The sequence below is a fragment of the Mesocricetus auratus genome, unplaced genomic scaffold (assembly GCF_017639785.1).
Source record: "Mesocricetus auratus isolate SY011 unplaced genomic scaffold, BCM_Maur_2.0 Super-Scaffold_100006, whole genome shotgun sequence".
Taxonomy (NCBI): domain Eukaryota; kingdom Metazoa; phylum Chordata; class Mammalia; order Rodentia; family Cricetidae; genus Mesocricetus; species Mesocricetus auratus.
The window spans coordinates 14,254,342-14,281,308 of NW_024429190.1; the positions used below are offsets into that span (position 1 = coordinate 14,254,342).

Genomic DNA, 26,967 nt, shown 5'->3' on the forward strand with positions numbered 1-26,967 from the left:
GTCAGACATGGGGAAGTAGTTGTAGAGAGTTCTACATCCTGATCCATAGGATAAGTGAGACACTGGGCTTGGTATGGGCTTTTGAAACCTCAAAGCTGGCCCCCAGTACATACTTCCTCCAACAAGGCCACACTTCCTAATCCTTCTAATCCTTTTCAATAGTGCCACTTCCTGGTAACTAAGCTTCAAATATGTAAGCTTATTGGGGTCATTTTATTCAAACTACTACAGTACAATAGATATCAATGAGCAGTAAACCCTTCAATACATGGTCTTCCCCTCTAGAGTGCAGGTGAAGAATGAACAGTATCAACAATACTCTAGGGTCAATAGGGAAGGGAAGAAAATCAGAATCTGATGGGGGAAGTCCTTCTGTGTATATGTTTCTTTTATTGGTTGATGAATAAAGCATCATTGGCCAATAAAGAAGCAAGATAGGTGGGACTAGGAGTAGAGGAGAATTCTGGGGAATGTAGTCAAGAGTGGGGAGTTGCCATAATATCCTGGGAAGAGAGGACACGTCGGGATGGCATCCTCAAAAAGATAAGACCTTATAGAAATATATATATATTAGTAGTCATGGGTTAATACTTAAGACAGAACTAGTCATTGAGAAACCCTGGACATTGGCTGACAGCATTGTAACTAGTAGAGTCTCTGTGTATTATTTGGGGTTGACGCAGCTCTGGTACCAGGCTGGTTGGAAAGAATGCTCATTACAAGAATCTAATGAGAGCAATGATAATTACAGATTCTGAAATAATAGCTTACCCCAAGGAGTGCCGAAGTCCTCTCCATTTCTTCTTTGTCAACTGGAATCTTATGGTTTTCCATCACTGTGAATCAAAATTAGAGGCAGACCATATTTTCATTGCATTAATCAATCCTATTCAGTAGACTGAAGTGTCCCCCCTCTCTGAGGACCTAATGATAGCAATGCTCATTTACTTAGGCCCCACTCTAAGTCAATCTCTATTCTGTGAGGAAACAGAAGCATTGAAAGAACTGGCCTGCTGGGGATACAGTCTAATAACAGAGCATTTGCCCAACACAAGTCAGGTCCTGGGTTTAGTCCCGAGGTAGGAAGAATGTGGAACTGAACTGGCTCCAGCCTGGCCCTTTGCATATTCTCACTCCTGGCCCTGCAGCAGAACCTGGTCAGAGGCAAAGATGGGCAAAATCACTGGAGGGTCCTTAAATGGAGGGTCTCAAGTGCTAGGAGAGAGGAGCACAGAACTAAAGGATAAAACTAAAGTTGAGATAACACAGGTGGGTAAATGTCAGTGAGACCCCCTTGTGGCTAGAGAGAACAGGAGGGGTCTCCATGGGTAGATGCCAGGCCTTCAAGTCCTTCCAGACCAGGAGGTGATGTAGCCCAAACCCGTTTGTTGCAGAAGAGAAAATATGATAGCAATCTCTTTGGATGAAATACAGTAACCACTCCATTATGGGATAGAGAAGATTCATTCCTAAACAATGTAAAGATTCTCCAGTAAGATGATTACTTTGCTTTTATGGTAACTCACCTGCCAAAATTGGTATCAAAGGAAGCTCCAAAGTACAAAATAGCTGCCATAAGCCATAAGCCTGTTTTATAGAAGAAATAATATCAATATAGTTTTAAATTATTGTCTGCATTTTGTTGAAAAGCTACTTGACTTTGTTATGTTAGGATTAAAGTGACCCCTGTCCAAAGTGGTTCTTCCTACTATCTTCATTTTTTAAAAAGATTTTATTTCACGTGCATTGGTGTTTTGCCTGCATATAGGTCTGTGTTAGAGTGCTAGATTCCATGGAATTGGAGTTACAGGCAGTTGTGAACCACCATGTGGGTGCTGCGAATTGAACCCCAGGTCCTCTAGAAGAATAGTAAGTGTTCTTCATCGCTGAGCTACCACTCTAGCTCCTTCATTCTTTTTAATAAAACTCTTATTTTTATTACAGAGAATACTCACTTTGAGGAGTATTTATGTGGCTCTAGCCTTCCATTTTAACTACAGAATGGTTCACTGAATTCCAATAATTTTACCTAGTCTTCATCAATCTTGTATTGGCTCTGCAGACTAATCAGGAGTGTTAGAATTTTTATATTTGGCTACCTGTTTTAAGAGCATGAAATCTTTCCTCTTTTATTCATATCACCTTCCATGTTATTTCTAGTCCAGTCTGGACTCAAACTATCTATGTAGATGAGCTGCCCTTGAACTTCTTTCTGTCTCTAATTCCTAAATCCTGGGATTACAGACCATGTCCATCACACCTGGTTTTCTATTATGTTTACTGGAGTTTTCTTTATATTCACTCTTTTCTAGTTTCCCTCAATTTCTCTGTCTGTCCCTGTACCCTAAGGCAGACGGATCCTCTCCAGGATGTATCTCCTGGGCTCCTCCTCAACTCTTAGACAGTTTTCCTGTTTGGGCATATGTCCTAGGGCAGGAGAAGAAGGAGGCAGCTTGCATTAGAGACCAGGAATGGAAAATCCTCTAGCTATAGCCTGTTCTTAGAAGCATCTCACCAGTATCCTTTAGTTCTCTTCAGTTGTTCCTCCATTGGCTACAGCTTCCCAATAAAAATCTAAGTAAAACAAATTGGGTCCATTTTGTTGCTAACCAAAGTAAACCCTTGGCATCAGCAACACTCTAGTTAATTGTGAGGCTTTGAAGCAATTGTTTTCAATACACATAACACATTTTTTGTTTGTTTTTTTTTTGAGACAGGGTTTCTCTGTATTGCTTTGGAGGTTGTCCTGGAACTCACTCTGTAGACCAGGCTGGCCTCGAACTCACAGAGAACTGCCTGCCTCTGCCTCCCGAGTGCTGGGATTAAAGGTGTGTGCTACCAACACCTGGCCCACAGAACACATTTTAAAACTGCAGGAATTGTCATTTTAGTCTTTCCTTTTCTGAGTGAGGCACAGATTAATTTGGCCTTAGGAAAACATCTCACTTCATATTCAAAACACCAAGTGTAAATGTGAGTGTGGGTACAAATGAAAATGCAGGTCTTATATAGCCGTAAATTACAGTATAAAAATTGCCTTGCCTTCAACTTGGAACAGAGATCCATCGTGAGGTCGTAGAGTATCCTCAGGTTTGCATATACATTCTGATTCTTTAAAATGAATACATTAAAATTCAGATGAACTTGGCAGCAATTCTCATAACAGTCTAAGAACTGATATCACTTACAAAGTGTTTCTAGTGACATGGTAAGATGCTCCTGACAAGTTCCCTAACAAAAAGTACCTCCACTGTGCAAGGTAGGCTGTCAACAGGAAGATACTTCCCCAGCCCAGCATTTTTTCTTCATTGTACAGATAGAAAAATAAACCTGATGCCTGTTTCAATGATTAAAAGATTGGCAGAGTCAGAACAAGAATTCTCAGATCCCACAACCTCTCCTCTCTGCTCTGTCACACAGCAACCACTTGAAAGGTGCTATATTCCACACTAACCTATTCATTAACACTCTAGAACAGGTAAATGGAAAAGCACGGAGAAGCCACAAACATGTTTAAAGGACAGAGAGGGGAAATGGAATAAGAGGCAGCCCCTCAACACAGTCTGTGTCCTTCCTAACAGAGATCTTCAAGACTTTCTACTCTGCCAAAGAGCCCCAAACTCTGGACTGCTCAGATTCATCTCTGCTGAACCCTCACATTAGAAAAAACTCAAAGTACGTGGCTGCTGGTTGGATATATGCTAACATACTTCTTCAGTCATTTCCTGATCTTGCCTCCTATGAACAACACAGGAGACATGAGGCAGAGGACCACATCTATGCTACACCTAGAACAATTCCACATGCTTTCCTGTAGTTTTCTCAACTCCAAAGTGATCACAAGCTTCCAGTTTGAACCATTCTAAGACAGGCCTGTTCCTTGACCATAACACTGCCCCTGAGAGCCCTGCATGAACCTGGATCTCAAAGTCCCTTTCTCCTTCCCACATTGCATTGTTGTCCCATCTAAGGAGCTAATTTTCTAGGAGGCCTTGCCATTCCCATAGATTCCCATTCTTGCAAGAACTCTATCTTCTCTGATTCTGTAATCTATTTCATGACCTTCTAGTATACCTCTTTTTAAATTCAAGGATATAGTGTTTCTGGTATTTACAGTCTATCCCTATGGGATACAGACTCTTGCTCTACACATGGTAGTTAAGAGGATAAAGGGCAGGAGGTACAGGTTGTCATGTCTCCTGCTGTGCATTTGGCCATCTGAATGCTCACTTGCAGTGTTCTACCATGTGGTTGAGTAGAGGGTTCTAGCTGTGACCACACTGCTCCCCTATTCCTCTCCTTTAGGGGCATCCCCAGCACAAGAGGGCTTGGAGAAACTCAGCTTGCCCTCTACCTAGACTGAGGTCACAGGAAGTCAGCCAAGAACATGTCACCAGTGCTAAAGATTTACAAAAGGACAGTTCTCTGCTCACAGAGGAGGTGCTACTGACACTAGAGAATTCATAGGAGAATTACACTGTAAATAAGACTTTCCAGGATATCCTCCTACTTTATTCACTGATCTCTACCAGAAATACCTAAGTCAAAAGGATTTGGATGGGACAATGAAATGAAAATAATCTTGTTACTATTAGATTATCTATGAAGCAGAAAAAGTCAGGGTTGAATTAAAGTAGATAGAACTTCATCTTAAACATCTTACCACAATATTTCTTGAGGTATCACCAAATGTGCTGCTTTGTTTGACTATTATGGACTTTTCTAGGTGTTTTGCTACTAAATCTTCAAACGAAGGTGCAGTGTCACTAGGATCTATGAGCCATGCAGCAACTCTTGGATCTAGTCCTACAAAACCTGCAACTACAGAGGAAAAGGTTACTTAGTATTTTCTCAAATCACAAGCAATTGTTGCTTTTCCCATCTTTACACTAAGCAGAATGTTTCCCAAATATGAAACACAAATGACTGAGAAACACTAAAAATGTTCAACTTTGAGATTTCATCTTATTCCAGTGAGAATGCATAACATCAATAAAACAAGTGAGGCTATACACTGGCAAGGATGCCAGCAGAGGAGAACACTTAATCATTGCTGTGGGAGTACAAATTTATTTTTCAAAAAATACAGTAAGTTAGCATGACATGATTTGTACCTTGTAATTAGCAGACAAAAATAGTCACACTTAACTGCATATATAAAATGTGTTAATATCACATATGTTCTAGATAATTACTTGATTATTGTTATAAAGTCTTGATTTAAATGGTTTTTCTAGTTATTGTCAAATTTCTGAGTTAGTGGTCTGTCAGGTCTATCTTATTTATATATTACTAATACTTAACATAAATAAGCAGTAAAACCAGACCACATGTTCACCATGACCATAGTTTAAAAGTATTTTGCATCATGCTTTACATGATAAAATTACTCTGTGAAGCAATTCATTATTCTGAACTAAGTAAAGAGAAAGAGCCAAACTTCCATCTAGGAGTTTCCATCTCAAGTTCACTTAAGCAGATGATGAATTAGTCTAATTCATAAATGAAGAAAGTTGGGCATTGGTGGCACACACCCTTAATCCTAGCACTCAGGAGGCAGAGGCAGGTGGATCTCTGTGAGTTCGAGGCTAGCCTTGTCTACAGAGCGAGTTACAGGACAGCCTCCAAAACAATACAGAGAAACCATGTCTCGAAAAACCAGATAGATAGATAGATGGATGGATGGGTGGGTGGATGGATAGACGGACGGACGGACGGACGGACGAAGAAAATGGTGGACTGGGGTGACAGCTCAATGGTCAAAGTGTTTTCCTTGCAAGCCTGAGAACCAAAGTTCAAATTCTCAGACCTGTGTAAATGTCAGATATGTGTAGCAACATGCCTGTAACTCCAGTCTCAGAAAGGCAAGAGATGGGGTTTTCCAGAGCAAACTGGATAATAAAACTAGTCACATCTGCCAACTTTGGGTTTGACTGAGACCATTCCTTAATGAATAAGGTAAAAGACTAATTAAATATAATTCTCAGCATCAACTTTAGGTTTCCACATGCATGCATATATGTGTACATGCACCTTCACACATGTGTGCCTCCATACATACAAACATACACATGTGAAAATGGAAAAAGAAAAAATGGAGAAAGTATAACAGATTTTGGATCTTGCCAGGTTGCAATTAAGGAACCTAGACAATGGTAATCAACATCTTCTACCATCACAAAAACAACAAAAACGAAAAAAACCGAGAGCATCACAGGACAAATATGGGAGTTGGAATACTGTCAGGACACCTAGTAATGCAAAAAGATTACTGTTCACACTGGGGGAAGTTGATGACATTGTCTTGAACCTGGAATCATCATACAATTGAAATATTAGAGCTTAATCTTATGTTGTTTGAGATTTGTTACAAAATACTGATGAGTCAGTGGTTTGAAAAATGAAGAGTTTGAAAAATGAAAGAGAAAGTCAGTTGTATGTCAAACCTTTGTCAGGCTGTGATGAGCAATTGTGTGTGTGTGTTAGAAATTTATTATAATTTTCTCAACAATTTATTAGCAACATTTCAAAACACAGACAACTTGGAAAAATTTTACATTTAAACTCAAGGACTCAACTGTTAGTATTCAGGCATCTGTACTGGCTTGTCCTTGGGTTCTGACAGAATTTCATCCTCAACTGCAGCGGCTAACAGCACCTGTGCATATTCATTATGTTCCCTTTTAAAAAGGCCTGCTCACCTTCCATTCCCCTTCCTCTGGCCCTCTTTCCGCTCTCCTGCTGCTCCTGTCCCTGAAGGCCTGTCTCCCCCGTCCCCTTTCCCCTTTTTATGATCCCTTTCCCTAATAAAATAAATTCCTCTGTTTAACTGTCACATGTTGTCTTCTCTCACACGCTGCTTTTCTTAAATTACAACATCAACAGTGAATGCTTTTGTCATGTTTAGGGTTTTTTCCCCCTACACTCTATTTCTTTTTTTTTATGTTTTGTTTTGTTTTGTTTTGTTTTGAGACAGGGTTTCTCTTTGTAGCTCTGGCTGTCCTGGAACTTTCTCTGTAAACCAAGCTGGCCTCAAACTCAAGAGACCTGCTGGCCTCTGCTTACCAAGTACTGGAATTAAAGGCAGACACCACACCTGGATAATCCCTGCTTTCTTAAAGGTAATAAATGTTCTGCCTTGTTTGATGCTATATGTGCTGTAGTTTAATTTTTAGTGTGTGTAGCCACTGGTGGTAATAACAAAGCCCATTGTGACTGTGCTTCATGAGTCATTGTTTACTACTTATGTCACCAAAGCAAGTAAAAACCAAAAACATCGGGGAAGTGCCTTTTCCTGCTCATGGCAGGTGAAGAAACAGTGTCTGTGAGGCCAGGAGCCCTGAAGCAGGTGACATGGTGGTCTGACCATCTTTCCAAATCTTAGAGACAATGAGAATGGTGGCTTACCATGTTTCCAAATATCATCTTCACCAAAGAACTGTAGTACTGTTCTCACAAAGTCCTTGGCATTAAAACAAACAACAGGACATTTACATCTAAGTGTCCAAAACAGCATGTTCCTACACAAGAGAAAATTCATCAATTTAGACAGTAATTCAAATATTGGAAAATTTTTGTAATATTAAATAACTACTTATTCTTATATAATACACACACACATATCTATATACCTCAATTAACTAAAGAATACTGTGAAGTGGGCATTACTCTTATGTACAGTTCATACACTGTAAAGCGTGAACTCAGGGCTTTTCTCTGAGCAAAGCTTTTACTCCTAGAGCTCTTGTGCAGTGTGCACACACTGGACCTGGCCCAAGCCCCTCCATACATTCTACCTTTAAGTATGCCAGGTCTTTCCTTCTGCCATTTTACTGCGCCACTTCTACCCATACTGCTGGATAAGGCATATGCTCCTTCTGGTCTACTCATCTCTCAAAACTTGTGCAACTTGCTCAAGGGCTGTTCTGGACAAGCAGCCTATCCACACGCTTTTCACAGAAGGACCCACTTGTGCTGAACTTCTTCCATCATCTCCCGAGCTTCTGCGTGTGGGGTAACAGTGAAGATACCAGGCTAACATTTCACAAGATTACTGCACTAAAACTTAATCACACTGCTACAAGGCAGGCCATCCAGTATGCAGATGAAGGGACTTGGGTTCAGAGATGTTGCACCTAATAGGTGTTAAGGTTGGGTTCTGATACTATGTCTTGCTACTGCCAGGAGATAAGCCCTGAACCTCTAAACCATAGGTTCCTTTTCATGGTACAAGTGCAGTAATACATTAAAGGAGCTCTTTGATAGCATGAGGAAGGAAGAACCAGGAGTCCAGTGAGTAAGCACACTGAGTGATGTATACTTGGGTTTTGCTTGTCTGGCTCCATTGACAGCACTGTATAGTGTTTTCAAAGTTATGTGGTCTCGCTTTGTTAGAATAGGAGACTAAGATGGTAGGGAGGTCAAAATGCCAACAGCACTGGGTTTTGGCTTAGACAGACTGGTAAGGGATGGAAAGGAAGAAGTAAAAAATGACAGAAAATGAGGTGTGGGAACGTCTCTGACACATGCTGAAACACAGATCCAGGATGAAGAGATCTAATACCTACACTGCCTTCTCCTAGGGAGACATTCGGGCTGGCTGAAGTCTTTGTAAGACAAACAGAACGGTTTCTTGTGGGCTGGGAGATGGCTCATTGGAAAAAGCACTTGCCACATAAGCATGAAGACTGGAGTTTAGATTCTGTCCTAGTTTGCTTTCTGTTGCTATAATCAAACACCATAACCAAAAGCAATTTGGGAAGAAAGGAGTTTATCTAATCTTTCATCAATGAAGTCAAGGCAGGAACCTGGAGGTAGACACTGAAGCAGAGACCATAGAAGAATGACTGCTTGCTGGCTTGCACCCAAGCTCATGTTCAGATATCTTTCTTATACAGCCCAGACCCACCTGTGCAGAAATGGCATCATCCATAGTGGGTTGCTTTTCCTATATAAATTCAATTAGCAATTAAGAAAATGCCTCATAGACATGGTCCGAGTCCAATCTGATCAATGCAATTCTTCAGTTGAGGTTCCCTCTTCCCAAATAACTCTAGGTTTGTGTCAAGTTGACAGAAGTTAACTATGACAGATCCCCAGAACCCAGGCAAATGCTTTGGGACCCACCTGTAATCTTAGCACTTGGGAGGCAGCAATCCCCATGAGAAGCTGGCTAGCTAGACTAATTAGGATAGACAAACTCCACATTCAGCAAGAGAGCCTGCCTCAATAAAATAAAATGCACACACATGTACATGTGTATACACATGCAAATACTTATATAATATATATATGCAAAACCTCTTAAGACATATTTATGTGTATATTCATAAAGTATGATTTAAGGCCGGGTATTGGTGGTGCACGCCTTTAATCCCAGCACTCGGGAGGCAGAGGCAAGTGGATCTCTGTGAGTTCGAGGCCAGCCTGGTCTACAGAGTGAGTTCCAGGACAGCCTCCAAAGCAATACAGAGAAACCCTGTCTTGAAAAACCAAAAATAAAGAGTATGATTTAAGTTCATTTGAATCCTAAATACACTACTGTAGAATTGATACTATTATTCTTTTTTGTACATTTTTTAATTTTTATTTTTAAATTTAGATTAGAAACAAGGTTGCTTCACATGTCAATTCCAGGTCCCTCTCCCTTTCCCTCCCCTCCTCCCACGCCCTCCCACCAACCCCTCCAATATCCCCTCATTTCCCAGGGAGGGTGAGGCCCTCCATGGGGATGTCCATAGTCTGTTATAGACCCTCCCCTGGGAATCCATGGTAAGAGTGCATCTCTCATTGTTGGATGGGCGCCCAAAGTTCACTTGTATACCCGGGATAAATACTGATCTACTACCCAAGGCTCAACAGATTACCTAGTTCTCCTCACTGACACCCATGTTCAGGGGGTGGAACTGATCAAGACCCCCTGAACATGGGTGTCAGTGAGGAGGCCTATTATTCCATTTTTATAGTACACAAGAGATTATCTTTCCTAGAATTTAACATGCTTTAAAATACTGCTGGATAAATATTATTCATTTGTTTTGTGGCAGTGTTCCTGGGTATGGGGTCATGAAAATGAAGGAAAAAATCCTGCCCTAACTCTCTTCAAGCTTAGTAGTGGGCATACAATAAATAAAATAAACAAGATTTATAAATGGTAGTGGTGGTGGTGGTGACAGGCATTATGGAGAAATGTGAAGATGGAGATTGTATATGGTGATGGGCTAGAGTATTGTTCTATACAGATGTTCAGAAAAGGCCTAAATTATAAAATTACACATTAGTAAAGATGTGATAAGGAGAACAAAGCCCAGCTGATGAAGAAAAGCTCTTCACAGAAAGCTTAATTAATGTAAAGAAAATTAAAAAGGTAGAAAAGTCACAGTCATATTAGGCACAATTAAATAGTTAATTTGGTTCACAATTGCAGCAGAAAAGTCCAAAAAGCATGGCACTGGCTTGGTCAGGGGCCCCTCACAGCATCACAGCATGAAAGACAGAAAGGGAACCAATCAAGGATACAAGGGGCAGAGCACATGGTGGTCTTACCTCATACCAGCCCACTAGTGTGAAAATTCACTCTTGAAAGACTAGTACTAGCTGGGCGTCGGTGGTGCACGCCTTTAATCCCAGCACTCAGGAGGCAGAGACAGGCGGATCTTTGTGAGTTCGAGACCAGCCTGGTCTATAAGAGCTAGTTCCAGGACAGCCTCCAAAGCCACAGAGAAACCCTGTCTCGAAAAAACCAAAAAAAAAAAAAAAAAAAAGACCAGTACTAATCCATTAAAGAGAGAGGAACCCCCATGACCTACCCACCACCTGCTGAGTCCCTTCTCTAAGGATCTACTACCTCAAAACAAACACCCTGGGGACTAATCCTATACAGAAAAACTGTTTGTGGTACCACACATACCTAAGCCACATTTTCAGACAGGATTACCAGAATACAATTTAGTGTTTCCAGGCAGTGATAACTTATCTCCTATGCTATACAGAAGGAAACTAGAATTCTAGTGAAAACCACCTCGAACCCTGGTAGTGGCAGTGGGTTTTCAGGATGGAAGATGAGGCTTCCCTCTAACATCTCATTGCAAAGTCGTCACAATACTAGAACAGGCCTCCTTGGCATCAGGATGCATCTTCCATTCTAGAAACTCTGGGGGAGAAGAGCTTGAAGAGCCTTACACTTAATATAGTAAATAAGATTTCTTACTTGACAAATAGAGTATGTGCCTCTTTCTTTGGGTCCCAGAAATGGGAATGCTTGGTATGCATGTAGATACAGTGATCTGTGGATGTGGAGTTCTCTCCCAGAACACTACTTCGGGCTGTGGGAATTAGACGGCTGCTGTCTACATGACTTTTTAGTAACACTATAATTCCTTTAACAGGGCAAGTTAAAGTCTGTGAAGACATAGTAATACAATGCCACAAAATTAAACAGATATATTGCTTTATGAAAGCAAACTATAAGACAAAGGAGTAGCATCTACAATGAAACTTAAAAAATAATATACCATTTAAAAATCTCTGTGCATGTCCATGTGGGAATTCAGGTACAGACATACCATAGCACATATGTGGAGCTTAGAAGACAAATTTGGGTGTTGGTCTCCATCTTTCACCTTGTTTGAGACAGGGTCTCTCAGTGCTTGCCACTGTATATGCCAGGCTAACTGACCCTAGAACTTCAGGCAACTGACTCTCTTGGATTTGCTTCCCATTTTACCATAGGAGCCCCACAATTACTAACACATGCTATCGCATCCAACTTTATATAGAATCCACATGCAGTTTTCATGCTTAAACAGCAAGCACTTTACTTACTGAGCCACCTCCCCACCCCCAACTGATTTTTCTTCTTTAGACAGAGTCATCTATGTAGTTCAGGCTGGCCTAGAACTCCTGTTCCTCCTTGTCTTAACATTTGATTGAGTGTTGGGATTATAGGCATACACTATCATACCTAGGCCTCAACTAATATTATCACCCAACAAGATACCTTTCAGAAACAGAAATCAAAATGTTTGGGGGCTCTTAGCCCTGTTTGGATACTAAATGATTCTTCCTTTCAGAGAAGGGATTGTTACAGTGGCCTTGATCAGGGTTCTGTGGAGGCCCAGAAGGGAAAGCTATTTCTCTGGCCCGACTGAAGACCTAACATGCCAAGCTAGCCACCACAAAAGACTCAATGCAATTGGGCCAGTAAGTGAACTTAGTTGCCTAGAATGGACAGAAACCCTACACTGTCAGAATCACTTGCCAAAGTGAGGACAGGAAGTCTTAAAATCTTATTTCTAGCTCTCCTATCAAAATCAGAAAGAGGATTTATTTTGAAATGATTTCTTACTATGTTTCCCAGGCTGATTCCAAATTCCAGAGTTCAAGTTATCCTCTTGCCCCAGTTTCTCGAGTGTTAGTGCCACAGGCATGTGACACTGCTGTTTACTTACCTGGTTGGTTCTGAGCTGTGTGGAACCATCCTCATACATCAGTGTCACAACCAGGGCTTCTGCCTGCTTGACTACATCCATCAGCTGTACTTTTGCTAAATCATCCAAGTACCTAACATCACAAAGCTGTTTTCCAAACATTCTCGTGTCTTCAGAGTTTAGCCCGGTTTCAGCCTCATCAGTATCTTCTTCCAGTGCTATGTGTTTACTTGTTTTTTCTGGGTAATCACTACATGTAATAAGTTTTCTTTTAAGATTCAAGCTTTCCTCACTTTCTTTAGCTATATTTTCCTTTAGGAAGGGCTTTCTTGTATGCTCCATCTTCTGTAAGACTAGAGCTTTCTGACAACTCTGTGGAATTAAATAACTGGAAAGAGCCAAAGCACTGATGCTGTTCTGTACTTGACCAGCAGAAAGCTGACTTGTGAGATTAGCAATGGAGGACTGAGGAAAGGACCTGACAGATCCTTTAGGTGTCTGGGTTATTAATAACTTAGGATTCTGCAGAAAAAGAAGGAAAATATTTCATCACAACATGTGTTCGCAAGACATGCCTATAAACCAAGTCAATTTCTGATACAGCTTATCAAAGATAATATGAGGACACAAGTTTTACATTATCTGTGATCTTTCTCTTTTCTTCTTCTGTGATGTTTACTGAACAAATGTTCTACCACTCATTGAGCCACCCCTCCAGCCCTGGAACCACATTTCCAACAAAGCTAGACAGAGTCTTTCTAGACTGCATAGCTAGATCCTGGGGCTAGAGCAGGTAAGAGCTCAGAATGTTTCCTCTAGTCCCTGTGCTGGAAGTCATGTATCTCAGAAGATAATGAACAAGAGTGAGGCCCGCAATTTACATTTCCAAGTAGAGGTCAGTCATAGAGAAAATGAAATCATAAAAACTAATGCTAATTGACCTATTAAATTAACAAAAATACAGCTCAACAATCCTGGTCCTCATTCCAGCAATCTACACTACAGATCCATCCACTAAAATGAGAAAAGCATCTCCACCCATTTCATTAGAAGACTTGTTTACAATGGTACTTTGTGTTTTAATGTTCATTTCCAAATTTATAATTTATCTCTTGCTTTGGACAACTGTACATTAATATAATTTTAAAAGAAAATGTCTTAATACTTGGCCATATTCCAGAGAAAATTTAACATTTATAGTTATATTTTTATTGCACATAAATAGTTTGTGGTTCCAAGAACAGACTTTTAGTCATAAAATTTTATTAATTAAAAATTCTGTGGAGGAGTACTCAAGAAAGGGAATTCAATAAGACCAGACTATCAAAGATCTTGCTCATGTGTTTTTTAAGGGGTGACAGTGCTATCAAATTGCCAGAGTGTACTTTGAATCACAGTGGATGTATTTTAAATTTCATGAAAAATTTTAAAATGCCAATATTAACAACCTACTAGAATCACGTTCTTTGCAACTTTAGAAACTTATGGTGAATGTTTTAAATTTCAACTTTAAAATATTTCAGGGAATACAAGACTTTTTAAAATTCTAGAGCCAAATAATCAGTCAGTAGTAGCAGAGATAGATCCTAACATTATTTCCACTTTACTAAAGGGAGTTTAATTTTAAATTAGGTTGGGGGCTGGCAAGATGACTCACTTGCCATCAAGCCTAGAGAGCTGAATTAGATATCTGGGACTCACATGGTAGAAAATGATCCAACTTCTACAAAATGTCCTCTAACTTCCACATATGCTCCATGGCATGTGCATCTCCACCAATAAAAATAAATAAATAAAAATGCAATAAAACTTTAAAATAGCTTTTGCTAGATAAAGTACTATATGCCTTTAATCCCAGCACCTGGGAGGCAGACACAGCCAAATAGATCTCCATGAGTTTGAACCACAGTCTACATAGTGAGTTTCGGGGCAGACAGGGCTACATAGTGAGACCTCCTCAAAAAAAACCAAAAATATATAAAATAGCATTTAAAAAAATAGGATCCCAGCAGTGGTGGCACACTCCTTTAATCCCAGCACTTGGGAAGCAGAGGCAAGTGAATTCAAGACCAACCTGATCTACGTAGCAAGTTCCAGGACAGCCAGAGATGCACAGAGAAACCCTCTCTCAAAAAAGAAAAGAAATAGCAAACAAATAAACAAACAACAACAACAAAAAACAAAACAAAACAAAAACAAAGTTGGGGAGGTGGTGGAGTACAACTTTATTCCCAGCACTCAGGAGGCAGAGGCAGGCAGATCTCTGTGAGTTGAAGGCCAGCCTGGTTTACAAAGACAGTTCCAAGACAGGCTCTAAAGGTACACAGAGAAACCCTGTCTTGAAAAACTAAAATAAACAGACAAACAAACAAACAAAAAATTTGGTTAGAATCTGAACAAGCAGTTTGCTTCAGAGTCTATTCTCTCCACCAGGAGGCGAACTCCACCACTGTTTCCTAAACAAGGCCTTCATTACATGACGTCTTCTTCTTCCTGTATAGCCAAAACTGATCAGCTCACGAAAGTTTCAAGCTCTTTCTCTTAAAGATTTTCAAGATCTTTCTCCTACTCCCTAAATCTGGAACCTTCAGCTTGGCCAACTCCTAATGACCCATTACATTCAACTCAGATACAATTTTCACATTGCAAAAAGATACCTACCTCAATGCCCTACCCCTACTGCTCAGAAATGCAAACTGCAACAGCACAAAGCTTGGTCTCAGAGAACACGACACTAACTGCTATCACAGCACTTAATGCACACATGAAGCAGATGTGTGGGATGTTTCATCCTCCTCACCACCTGTCCAGCTTAATCCACATGCTATGCAGAAAAAAACTTTTTAAAAGCATTGTATCTGTAGTTTTTAGCATATAACATGATACTTATTAAATATTAGTTAACAAGTGAGAATCATCTGTTTAGAATTACTCATGTTTGCAAGAATTTACCTTTGTTTCTAGTGATTGAGTCCTCTCCTGGTCAGCTAATACTGAATAATGAACACTGGAATTTTTGGTCACTTTTGAAGCTTAAAAAACAAATAAAAATTAAACATTAAAAAATAATTAAAAACTAGGCATAGTGACACATGACTGCAATCTCAGCACTTGGGGAGCAGACACAGATGGATCTCTGTGGTTTTGAACCTTGTCTAGTCTACATAGCCAGATCTAGAACAGCCAGGGCTGCATATAGAGACCTTGTCTCAAACAAAACAAAACAAAAAATTACAGAATTAGCTAACCTTTGAAAATTATTCATTATGCTATTAAGCCACTATCAACACAATCAAAATGCATAAGACAATTGTAGTAATTGGCTACATAAAGTGTCTTTAAATTAACAGAAGACAGATCAATAATTATGAAATACTTATTTGTGATTACTTGGAATTTGAGTATTTTTTTTTCTGGCTTTTCAAGAAAGGGTTTCCCTGTGTAGCCTTGGCTGTCCTGAAACTCCCTCCGAAGACCTTGAACTCACAGAGATCTTTCTTCCTCTACCTCCAAAGTGCTGGATTAAAGGCATGTACACTTGAGTATTATTTTGAAAACCGTAACATTTTGGAGACACCATAAGTACTAAGAGTTTGAGAAAACTGTTAAGCTGAATAACAATGCAATAGAATAATTAGGAGCTCAGAGAAACATCACAGATACAAATACATTAATTTAGATTTTAATTTTAATAACCCTTGGCTGGAGTGCTATTTGTAAAATGCTTGCTGATCAAGAATGAGGCCAGGTGGTGGTGGCGCACGCCTTTAATCCCAGCACTTGGGAGGCAGAGGCAGGAGTATCTCTGTGAGTTCCAGGACAGGCTCCAAAACAATACAGAGAAACCCTGTCTCAAAAAACAAAACAAAACAAAACAAAAAACTCCCAGTGTCAGGCCTTCTGACCTTTGTTATTCCATATTGGTCAATCTGGAGGTCTGCATAAACAGAAAGTAATGCAGCTGGGCAGAAACAGGATATAAGCAGGGAAAAACTGGAAATCGCTCTCTTCTTTGCTGAGACACTTAAGAGGTAAGGTGTGCCTAGCTTGCTCCATTCTCCCAGACAGGCTTTATTTGTGCAAGAAAGATATCACCACACTGTCTATAGGACCAAAGTTTTCTAACCTTGGTTTCCCTACCCAATGTAGATGGTCAAGTAAATCACCCAAAGTTTAATCCCTTGGATTTATCTTCAACATGTCTTTCAGAGTGCCTGAACTGGAATATGGTACATTTGCACTCCATTTTCAGTTTTTTTTTTTTTGTACATTGAGACAACACATTATAAGCCAAGCCACGCAGGTCTGAAACCAGGCAGCCAGTTGTGCCTATTAGCCAGTGTGTACCCAAACTAAATAAAGCACTTCCATCATACAATATATTGCTGCAAACCCTCTTGATACTCTGACAGACTGGACAATGTTTGGCAGTTTGGGATTCAAGGTTAGCTGAATAGTCTCGTGCTCCATTTCCACCAAGAGCTCGTAGCATGGCGGGGGCAATTTTAGTTTAATTTTAATCTTTTAAAATATTTATTATTCTCTGATGGAGATGACATAGCCTTGTTTCATGGTCTTGGAGTATTATTATTCTCTTATAAGACCCTAAACCGCCCCCCCCCGACTGGAGATATGGCTCAGCAGTTAAGAGAACTGACTGCTCTTCCAAAGGTCCTGAGTTCAATTCCCACATAGTGGCTCACAACCATTTATGGCGGGATCTGATGTTCCCTTCTGGCATAAAGGCATACATGCAGCTAGAACAGTCATATATATGAAATAAATAAATCTAACAAAGAAAAGATACATATTTATTTTAAAAAAGGACCCTAAAAATCACACACCTATTTGTTCCCCACCTCTAATACCAGAAGATCTGTTGGGCTGGCAATGTATACGGCTGGGACACTTGCTTCAGTGCCTGGACTTCATTGGCACCCCATCTACTGTAGGCCCTACACAAATCAGGTGACTTTTGTATCATTCACTGTATGGGATAGAACACATTCATAAATATAGGATATATGCCTTTATTCTTTGCAAATTTCCTATCGGATTCTATGCCTTTTTCTTAGTGGTGGGAGGAATGAAATGCTGTAATTTGTTCTTTACTTACAAAGGGATACCCTTTTACACCCCCTAAGGCTTCTGAATTCCTTAGGGTTTATCTCCTACTCACTGAGCAGCAAGACATCTAATAAAAAACTTTTTTCTTCTTTCTCTCTCTCCTTTTTCTTTTTCTGTTTTTTTTTTTTTTTGATTGTTTGTTTGTTTGCTTGTTTGGTTGGTTGGTTTTTGAGACAGGGTTATTTTGTGGAGCCTTGACTGTCCTGGAACTAGCTCTGTAGTCTGGCCATGAACTCACAGAAATCCACCTGCCTCTGCCTCTCAAGTGTGGGAATTAAAGGTGTGCACCACCGCCGCCTAGCTGAAGGTTTGTTTATACTGTCCAACCTAAGTGAATGTGAATTTTTTGGCTTTCCTTCCTGCTTACAATACGGGAGCTGACCCTGCAAACACTTGGCACAATGCTAGACTTAGTCAATAGAGGGTGCTGGAGGAACACTGCCAGGGGATGAACACTTCCTTTTTCAACATTCTACTCCAGCTTTGTCAAGAGGAAGCTGCTCCCTGTCTGCTACTTAGATCTTTCAGAAACCTTTATATGTCTTGGTGGCTAAAACCCATCTAGTCAATAAAGATTTAAACATTCACTGTTCAAATTCTATGTGATTTCTGTCCTGAGTGGATGAAAATACTCCCTTAATAAGTTCAGTTCTGCTAGACTTGTTTAGTTTTTGGTCTGTTTGTTTTTGCTCTTGCTTGCAAGTACATTTCTTCACTGGCATTAGAGTCTACTTCTTTGGAATTTTGGCATATGCTGAAGACCAACTGAGACATTCAGTTTCATGGAACAACTACCTGATTCTTGGCCCTTACATTGGCAGACAGCCATTGTTGGACTAGCTGGGTCTTTCTCTTCATATGTATGTGCCTTATATATATATTCATTCTATCAGTTCTGCTCCTCTAGAGAACCCTAATTGGACATGTATGCTGACTCTATAACCTGGCTATTGTGAATAGGTGTGTAGATATCTGACTTTGATTCCATTGGATATATACCCTGAAGTATACATCTAGATCATATGTATTTATTTGGTTTTTGGAAACAGAGTTTCTCTATGTAGCCCTAGCTGTCCTGGAACTCACTCTGTAGACCAGGCTGGCTTTCTGAGTGCTGGGATTAAAGGCATGTGCAACCTCTGCCCAGGCATATTTTCAAGAGCTTTTATACTAATTTCCATGGTTGGTGAGAAAATTTACATATTCATTATGCCTCCCCCCATCTTACACTCTGAACAGCAAATTTTAAAAAACTCTTTAAAAAATTTAAGATTTTTCATTATTTTATGAGTGTTTTGCCTGCATGTTTGTCTGTGTACTACATGTATGCCTTGTGTTGGAGAAGATAGTGAGCCTCCACGTGGGTACTGGGAATTAAACCCAGGTTCTTTATAACAAATGCTCTTAACCACAGAGCCAACTGTCCAGTCTCAATTTTTGTCTCACTAATGACAGACATTATGGCTGGGGTGAGATGGAATCTCAAAAAATTGTTTTGATCTGAATTTTCCTGATAACTAAGAACATTAACACTTTTGATGTATTTACTGGTAGTTTATATTTCTTTTCAGAACTGTTTGATTTACCTGTTCATTATTAACTGGATGATTTTTTTTTAATTTCTTGAATTTTAAAAATGTTGAGAAACCCTGGGCAGTAGTGGTGCATGCTTTTAATCCCAGCACTCATGAGGCAGAGGCAGGTGGATTTCTGAGTTCAAAGCCAGCCTCATCTACAGCACCAGTTCCAGGACAGCCAAAACTAGAGAGTGTTGTGGGATAACCTTTTTGTACACTGTGAAAATGTGTCTCTGCTAAGGCACCTTCTGACTGGTTTAATAGAGAATTGAATGGACAATAGCTAGGCAGGAGAGGATGGGCAGGACTTCTGGGGGAAAGAGGAACTGGGGGGAGGGAGAGAGAAATCTTAAGTTCAAAGGATTCACCAACAAGACATGGGAGGTCATATGCAGGATATGGACGAGAGGTAATGAGCCATGTGACAGAACATAGATTAATATAAAGGTGTTAATTTAAGTTATAAGAGCTGGTTGGGAACAAGCTGAAGCTAACGCCAAGCTTTCATAATTAATAAGAAGTCTCCATGTCATTATTTGGGAGCTGGCAGTCCAAAGAAAGTCTGACTACAACACAGAGAAACCCTGTCTTGAAAAAGAAAAGTTTAGATGTCAATACTGTTATATTCATAGCTAGTAAGGATTTTCTTACATTTTGTAGGCTGTCTCTTCACTAATTATTCCCCCACAATGCCCAAATTTCATTTTGTGTAATACCTCTTGTCAATTCTTGCTAATTTCTTGGGCTAGAGTCCTACTCAGAAAGTTTTGTGCCTGTATCTTTGTTTTTCCTGTTTTCTTTTAGTAGTTTCAGGTCTTACATTAATGTTTTCCCAGCACCAATTGAAGATGCTGTCTTTTCTACAACATATTTCAGCATCTTTGCTGGAAGCTGGATGGTTGCAGCTCCATGGGTTTATTTCAGGGTCCTCAATTCTAGCCCACTGTTGGTCTCTGTTTTTGTGTCAGCACCATACTGTTGTTGTTACTACTGCTTTGTAGAATAACTTGAGAGCAAGTGTTGTGATACCTGTAGCATACTTTCTACTCAGAATTGCTTTGACATCTTGAGGACTTTTGTACTTTCATATTAATTTTAGGAGTATTTTCTAGTTGTCATTAATGACATTGGAATTTTGATTGGGATTGTACTGATTCTGTAGATTGCTTCTGGCAAGTCATTTTCCTTCTGCCAGCCAGTGAAGGTTTTTTGTTTTGTTTTGTTTTTGTTTTTCGAGACAGGGTTTCTCTGTATTGTTTTGGAGCCTGTCCTGGAATTTGCTCTGTAGACCAGGCTGGCCTCAAACTCACAGAGATCCACCTGCCTCTGCCTCCCTAGTGCTGGGATTAAAGGCATGCGCCACCAACACCCAGCTCAGTGAAGGTTTTTTTTTCCCCATCTTCTAATGTCTTCAATTTCTTCCTTTGGGGCTACTGTTTTCACTGTAAAAATCCTGCACTTTGTTTAGGTTTATTTCTAGTTTTTTCTTCTTCCCACTTCTGTATTTTTTTTTTTGTTGTTGTTCTTGAGACAGGGTTTGTCTATGTAGTCCAGACTGTCCTGGAACTTGCTATGTAGATCAGGCTGGCCTCAAACATCCTGCCCTTTTCAAGTACTGGAATTAAAGGCACGCACCACCATGCTTGGCCTCATTGTTTTTCAAGATGTTGATTACTGTGTTATATAGAAAAGCAACTGATGCTGACTTTGTAATCTTACTACTTTGATGAAAATATGAGTTTTCTGGTGTTATCAGGATCTTTTAAGTATAGGATCACAGCCTGTAAATAGAGATAGTTGGACATATTCCTTTGCTGTGTGTATCCTTTATTTCTCTGGCTTAAGAATTCAAGAACTACTCTGGACAATGGAGAGGATAGATATTTCTCTTTTTAATATTTATTTTGGGGTGCCCTGTGCTTACCATAGGGTGCCAGTGGTCAGAGGACAACTCTCAAGAGTTGTTTCTGTCCTATCACATGGGTCCTAGGGACTGAATTCAATTTGTCAGTAGTAAGCATCTTTACCTGGTGAGCTATCCCACTAAGTAGACACTGTTTTCCTAGTCCTGAATTTACAGGGAATGATTTCAATTTTTTCTCCATTTAGTATGGTGTTTGTGATAGGATTTCTGTATATAGCCTTTACTTTTAAATGTACTGTTTTTCCATTTTTATGTGTGGTGTGCAAATGCGTATATGCATGTCTGCATGTGTAGGCATATATGTTTGAGTGTGCTTGTATGTAAAGATCCAAAGTTGATGTAAAGAATTATCTCCCATCACTCTTCTACCTTAGTCATTGAGGCAGAACCTCTCAATCAAACTGAGTTCACTTATAATGCTGGTCTCACTAGCCAGTTTCTCTAGGGATCCCATCTCCACGTTCCAAGGCTAGAACGAACTCACAAGCACACACACACACACACACACACACACAGCATTTACATGAATTCTGGGAATCTGAACTCCAGTCCTCATACTTGTATGGTAAGTACCTTAACCACAGAGCTATCTTCCTAAACCTTAGATTTAAATTACATTTATTTATGTTTGTGTGTACGTGTGGTCAGGAAGACAACTTTGAGGAGTTCTCCATGTTGACCAGGTAGAACCTGGGGCTGAACTCAGGTGGTCAAGCTTGGAGGAAGTGCTGTTACCTGATGCTGCCTCTTACTATGGTAAGATATGGTTATTCTAGATATAGTTGCTTCAGGACACTTACCATGAAAGAGTATTGAACTCTGTCAAATGTATGTATCTACTGAGGTAAGTATGTGATTTCTGTCCCTGGTTCTATTTGTGTACTAAATTAATTTACTATTTGCTTGTTTTGAACCACCCTTATAACCTTGGAGTAAAACTAACTTGATCGCCAGCAGTAGTGGTATATACCTTTAACCCAGCACTCAGAAAGAAAGGCAGGTGGATCTCTGTGTGTTTGAAGCCAGTCTGGTCTACAGAGTAAGTTCCAGGACAGCCAGAGCTACACAAAGAAACCCTGTCCTGAAAAAGGAAAACAAAACAAAACAAAAAAAGCCTAACTTGATCATGTTGTAAGATGTTCTTAATGTGGTATTAAACTCCGTTTGCAAGTATTTTATTGAGAAAATCTGCATCTATATTCACACAGGAAACAAGTACTAAAACACTAAGAACTGTAAAGAAAGATCAAAAAGGAAATGCTAAGTACAGGGGAACACAGAAAAGTGTCACATTTTCAGGAGTCATAGTTAAATCTGAATGGGACAACACCAAAATGATAGAAAATAGTGACTAGTAGAATATAATATAAAGGGCAGGAGTCAGATGACACATAAGAATACATAAGAATATTCTAATGACAAACTTTCCAGAAAGCAAGGACAAAAGAATAACCTGAAGCCATGACACAAAAAAAAAACAAAAAAAAAACAAAGTGGCAGTCAACTGAAAATAAAAAGTAACGTGGAGACTTCCTCAAAAATCCCCATGAGGCAGAAAGCAGGGTTGTGTAAATAATTTGAAGTAAGGATTTTTTTCCCCCAAAGATTTATTATGTGTACAGTGTTCTGTCTGCATTGTCCCTGCAGGTCAGAAGAGGGCACTAGATCTCATTATGGATAGTTGTGAGCCATCATATGGTTGCTGGGAATTGAACTCAGGGCCTCTGGAAGAGCAGTCAGTGCTCGTAACCTCTGGTTCATCTCTCCAGCCCGAAGTAAGGATTTTATATTTATTTAGTAACATAACAATGTAACTTGTTTATCCCTAATTAGAAGGGATATAATCATCATAGATCTATACTGCCTTCTAGTTTTTCATTCTGTCCCTGAAATTGCTAAATATTACTAGATAGTGAGAATAAAGACAAGCTTCACATTAAATGGATTATGTCAAATACTTTTTGGGGAATCAAACTTTTATAAATTCATGTTTGTAAACATATTTTGAATATACATATCTTCAAACTCCAACTTAAAAAGTTCTAATAAATGTATGTAATTTTTTCCTATGAAAATAAAGATAAAATAGACAAATTTACTGATAAAAACATTCTTAATCACAAGATAACGTAGCATACCAGCTAACCTTAAAAACTTCTTTGAGCCAGGTGGTAGTGGCACATGCCTTTAATCCCAGCACTTGGGAGGCAGAGGCAGGCGGATCTCTGTGGTTCTACAAGAGCTAGTTCCAGGACAGCCTCCAAAGCCACAGAGAAACCCTGTCTTGAAAAACAAACAAAAAAAACCAACAACAAAAAACTCCTTTGACCCTAGTAATTGCCAAACATTTTTAACAGTCTTAGTGAACAATTTAATGCCAAAAAATTTACAGATGAATCCTACTCTGAATATAAAGAAACAACAAACAAACACCTAAGCTAAAGGCACTAAAGAGCTAATAAAATGGTTTAGAGAACAAAGTGTATGCTCATTTCTTCATGTTCTGAGATTAAAGGTCTCAGTGGTGGTAGAGCTGTTTCATGAATCACTCACAGTCCAAGGTCCCCCACCACATGATACTGTTATCTAGACAGGACTGAAGAAAAACGACCTTGAGTTCCAACTGGGAAGCAAGTTGGCCATCTTTGATATTGCCTTGGCAGGAGCACTCACTGCTTACGTTCACACTTTGCCATGCACACACCTCTGTACCTCAGAAAGGAAGTCTGGACTATTATAGGACAGCTAAGTAATCTCTGACAAAAAGGTCTTTGAAGCAAAATAAAAATGCATTCATGGGCTGGAAAGATGGCTTAGAGGTTAAGAGCACTGGTTGCTCTTCCATAGGTCATGAGTTCAATTCCCAAAAACCACATGGTGGCTCACAACCATCTATAATGAAATCTGGTGCCCTCTTCCCTCTTCTGATGTGCAGGCAAATGCGCAAGTAGAACATTGTATACATAATAAATAAATAAAATTTTGGAAAATAAATGCCTTCATTAGGAAGCAGTTGTAATAAAAGTCAGGACAGTGGTGACCTTTGAGCAATGAAAGAATTTTGAAAAAAAATGGAGATTATACCAATGCAAGCAGTAATTTTCATTTAGGCTGGGTGGCCAGTGAATTTCCAAGATCTACCTGATTCCACCTCCAATGTGGAGGTTAGAGACACATGTAACATGTAGCCTTGCCTGGCTGGCTTCTTTACCTGAGTACAAGGGATTCAAACTCAGCTGCTCAAGCCTGCTGACTTTTCCACTGAGCCATCTCTCCAGCCCCAAGTGCTACCGTCTCTTACCTGAGAAACTGTGTTTATGGACAACATTTGTGCTAATACTCTCAAAGATTTCATCCCAATATCCTAACTTAATATGACTTAGAACTTATTTTATAGGAAAAGAAATAAACCACAAATTACTGGCTTTGCTAGTTTAAAAAAATCCTAATGTTACAAATCTTTCAGGTATACCTGTGCCTGAGAGTATATGCCACAGCTTGTTACTATTATGCATCATAAACCCACATACACAAAACCATTCCTCTCTGATACCCAGAATTAATACATTTTATGACAGTATAATATAATGACAAACACTTCTCTTATGATCACATACAATACCAAGTACAATTACAAATTCAATAATCTAAGAGTCAAGCATAGGACATTATGAAAGAGATCATTTCCTTTGAAGATACTAGAATACTCGGAACAAGGAAGAGTGTATTATTAAACCACTGGGGTTAAAGGACTTTGAATTTAGTGACAATAATGGGGAAGGAAGGGTATTGGAAACCACTTTTGTAGGCAATGGAAATCCCTACAAAACGAGTTCTAGGGAATAATTTTATTGTATTCATTTCACCTTTAAGTCTTAGTTTTTAAAATAATTGACATTCAAGACAATAAAAAGTTCATAAAATTACTTACTGTTTGTACTCTCTCCCTCATTCTTAGAATCCATGAAAGCACCTGAACGCATAGCACACATAATCTTCTGAGCAACAGTGGAGAGGGGTGTCTTACAGAGATCAAAACCTACACATGCCTCATAACTTTCCATTTTCATAAAGTCCTAAATATAAGATAAGTACCCATATATTAATTTTAAGACTTTAAAAGGACATATGTATATTTTCATTTAAAAGGTTAACAAACTACAGGAAACAGGTTTTGATTATCTAACACAGATAGGATGAAAAACTAAGGAGTGAGGCCTGTTGGTACAAGCTGAATTAGGAGGCTGAGGTAGGACACACTTCAAGCCTGCCTAGGCTACAGAGCAAGTTCAAGAATAACTGGGCAAATTAGCAAGACCCAATCTCAAATATTTTTAAAAAAGCGTTGGGGATGGAGCTCAGTGGTAGAGCATTTGCTTGGTATGTATAAACCCTAGATTTGATTCTTAGTGCTACAAATCAAAACAAGACCAAACAGAGGCTCATCTGAGGAATCATGATTAACATAAAAATACTTTCTAATTAACCAGTTTACTTAAGTACTCCTCAGCTCTTAAAGCTGGCTAGTATTAATTTTCAAGCACACAATTTTGACGATACAGTAATTAAAACTGACTTGGGTCAACAAGGTAAACAAACAACCTACCACCTTGGCACTGACACATTCTATTGGTCCCCCTGGCTGAGTAGGTAAAGGTTTAGGTGGGAATTACAGAAAATCTGGCTCATAAAGCTAAATTATCAGCCAGGCATTGGTGGTACACGCCTTTAATTCCAGCACTCAGGAGGCAAAGACAGGCGGATCTCTGTGAGTTCGAGACCAGCCTGGTCTACAAGAGCAAGTTCCAGGACAGCCTCCAAAGCCACAGAGAAACCCCGTCTCAATAAACCAAAAAAGAAAAAAAAAAAAAGCTAAATTACTTGGCACTCAGCAAGAAAGCAGTTATCACATTTTCCCACATTATTTGAGACATTCAAATGAACAGATGACAGTTAAATCATTTTTTGGAGAGGGGGCATTGTTTGTTCTGGAGACAGAGTTTCTCTATTTAACAGCTCTGGCTATCCTGGAACTAGATTTGTAGACCCGGCTGGTCTTAACTCACAGAGGTCCACCTGCCTCTGCCTCCCAAGTGCTGGGATTAAAGGTGTGCACTACTACTGCTTGGTCTGACAGTTAATTATGACAAAATTTAATGTTAAAGGTTTTTTTTTCAAGTACATTAGGTTCACCTAACAAAAATAAACTTATGTAACATGATACAATAATTGACAAAAATGCATTTGCTTGATGGATTATAAAAATACAGTGCATGGCCATTTTCTACCTTTAGTTATATCTTGAAAAAGTCCATAAAATTATGTATTTTTTAAGACTGGCAAACTATATAACAAAGGTAAAGAATATTCTTAGAGGTATTTCCTATAGCTGAACTTTTACAGTATTTAGTATTTGACAGATATATCATAAAATGAACTCTTTGGGAGCATTTTATAAAACATCTGATAGGCAGTCAAGTCTAGTAGTATGTGCTGATAATCCCAGCATGGTCAAGGCAAGATCATGAATTGAAGGCCAATCTGGGCTACAAGATTTTTTTAAAGACTGTACCTTTAAAAAACCAATTTATCTCTGTGAGTTCGAGTCCAGTCTGGTCTACAGAGTGAGTTCCAGGACAGCCTCCAAAACAATACAGAGAAACCCTGTCTCAAAAAAACAAAACCAAAACACAACAAAAAACAAGGAAAAAAAAAAGAATTTAGCTGGGCAGTGGCAGAGCACACCTTTAATCCCAGCACTCAGAAACCAGAGGCAGGTGGATCTCTGTGAGTTCTAGGCCAGCCTGGTGTACTATACAGCAAGTTCCAGGACAGGCTCCAAAGCTACAGAGAAACCCTGTTTGGAAAAACAAAAAACAATTTAAAAATCAAACTAAAAAGCCACTTCCAA

The 26,967-nt window shown here is 39.4% G+C and overlaps 1 protein-coding gene across 4 annotated transcripts in view; it reads right to left on the reverse strand.

Annotated features, from left to right (window-relative positions):
• Poln (DNA polymerase nu) overlaps positions 1 to 26,967 on the reverse strand; it is a 135,487-nt gene that overhangs the window by 97,774 nt on the left and 10,746 nt on the right. For all 4 annotated transcript variants that reach the window (XR_005877700.1, XM_040746909.1, XM_040746910.1 and 1 more), the window contains 9 exons: positions 24,988 to 25,132; positions 15,381 to 15,460; positions 12,450 to 12,950; positions 11,210 to 11,400; positions 7,408 to 7,520; positions 4,664 to 4,821; positions 3,043 to 3,111; positions 1,527 to 1,587; positions 772 to 836 (listed from right to left, as the gene is read on the reverse strand). Coding sequence is in view for 3 of the 4 variants with exons in the window: in XM_040746909.1 (XP_040602843.1) it covers positions 772 to 836; positions 1,527 to 1,587; positions 3,043 to 3,111; positions 4,664 to 4,821; positions 7,408 to 7,520; positions 11,210 to 11,400; positions 12,450 to 12,950; positions 15,381 to 15,460; positions 24,988 to 25,132 (1,383 nt within the window). In the remaining variant the exon portion in view is untranslated. The remainder of the gene's footprint in view (positions 1 to 771; positions 837 to 1,526; positions 1,588 to 3,042; positions 3,112 to 4,663; positions 4,822 to 7,407; positions 7,521 to 11,209; positions 11,401 to 12,449; positions 12,951 to 15,380; positions 15,461 to 24,987; positions 25,133 to 26,967) is intronic.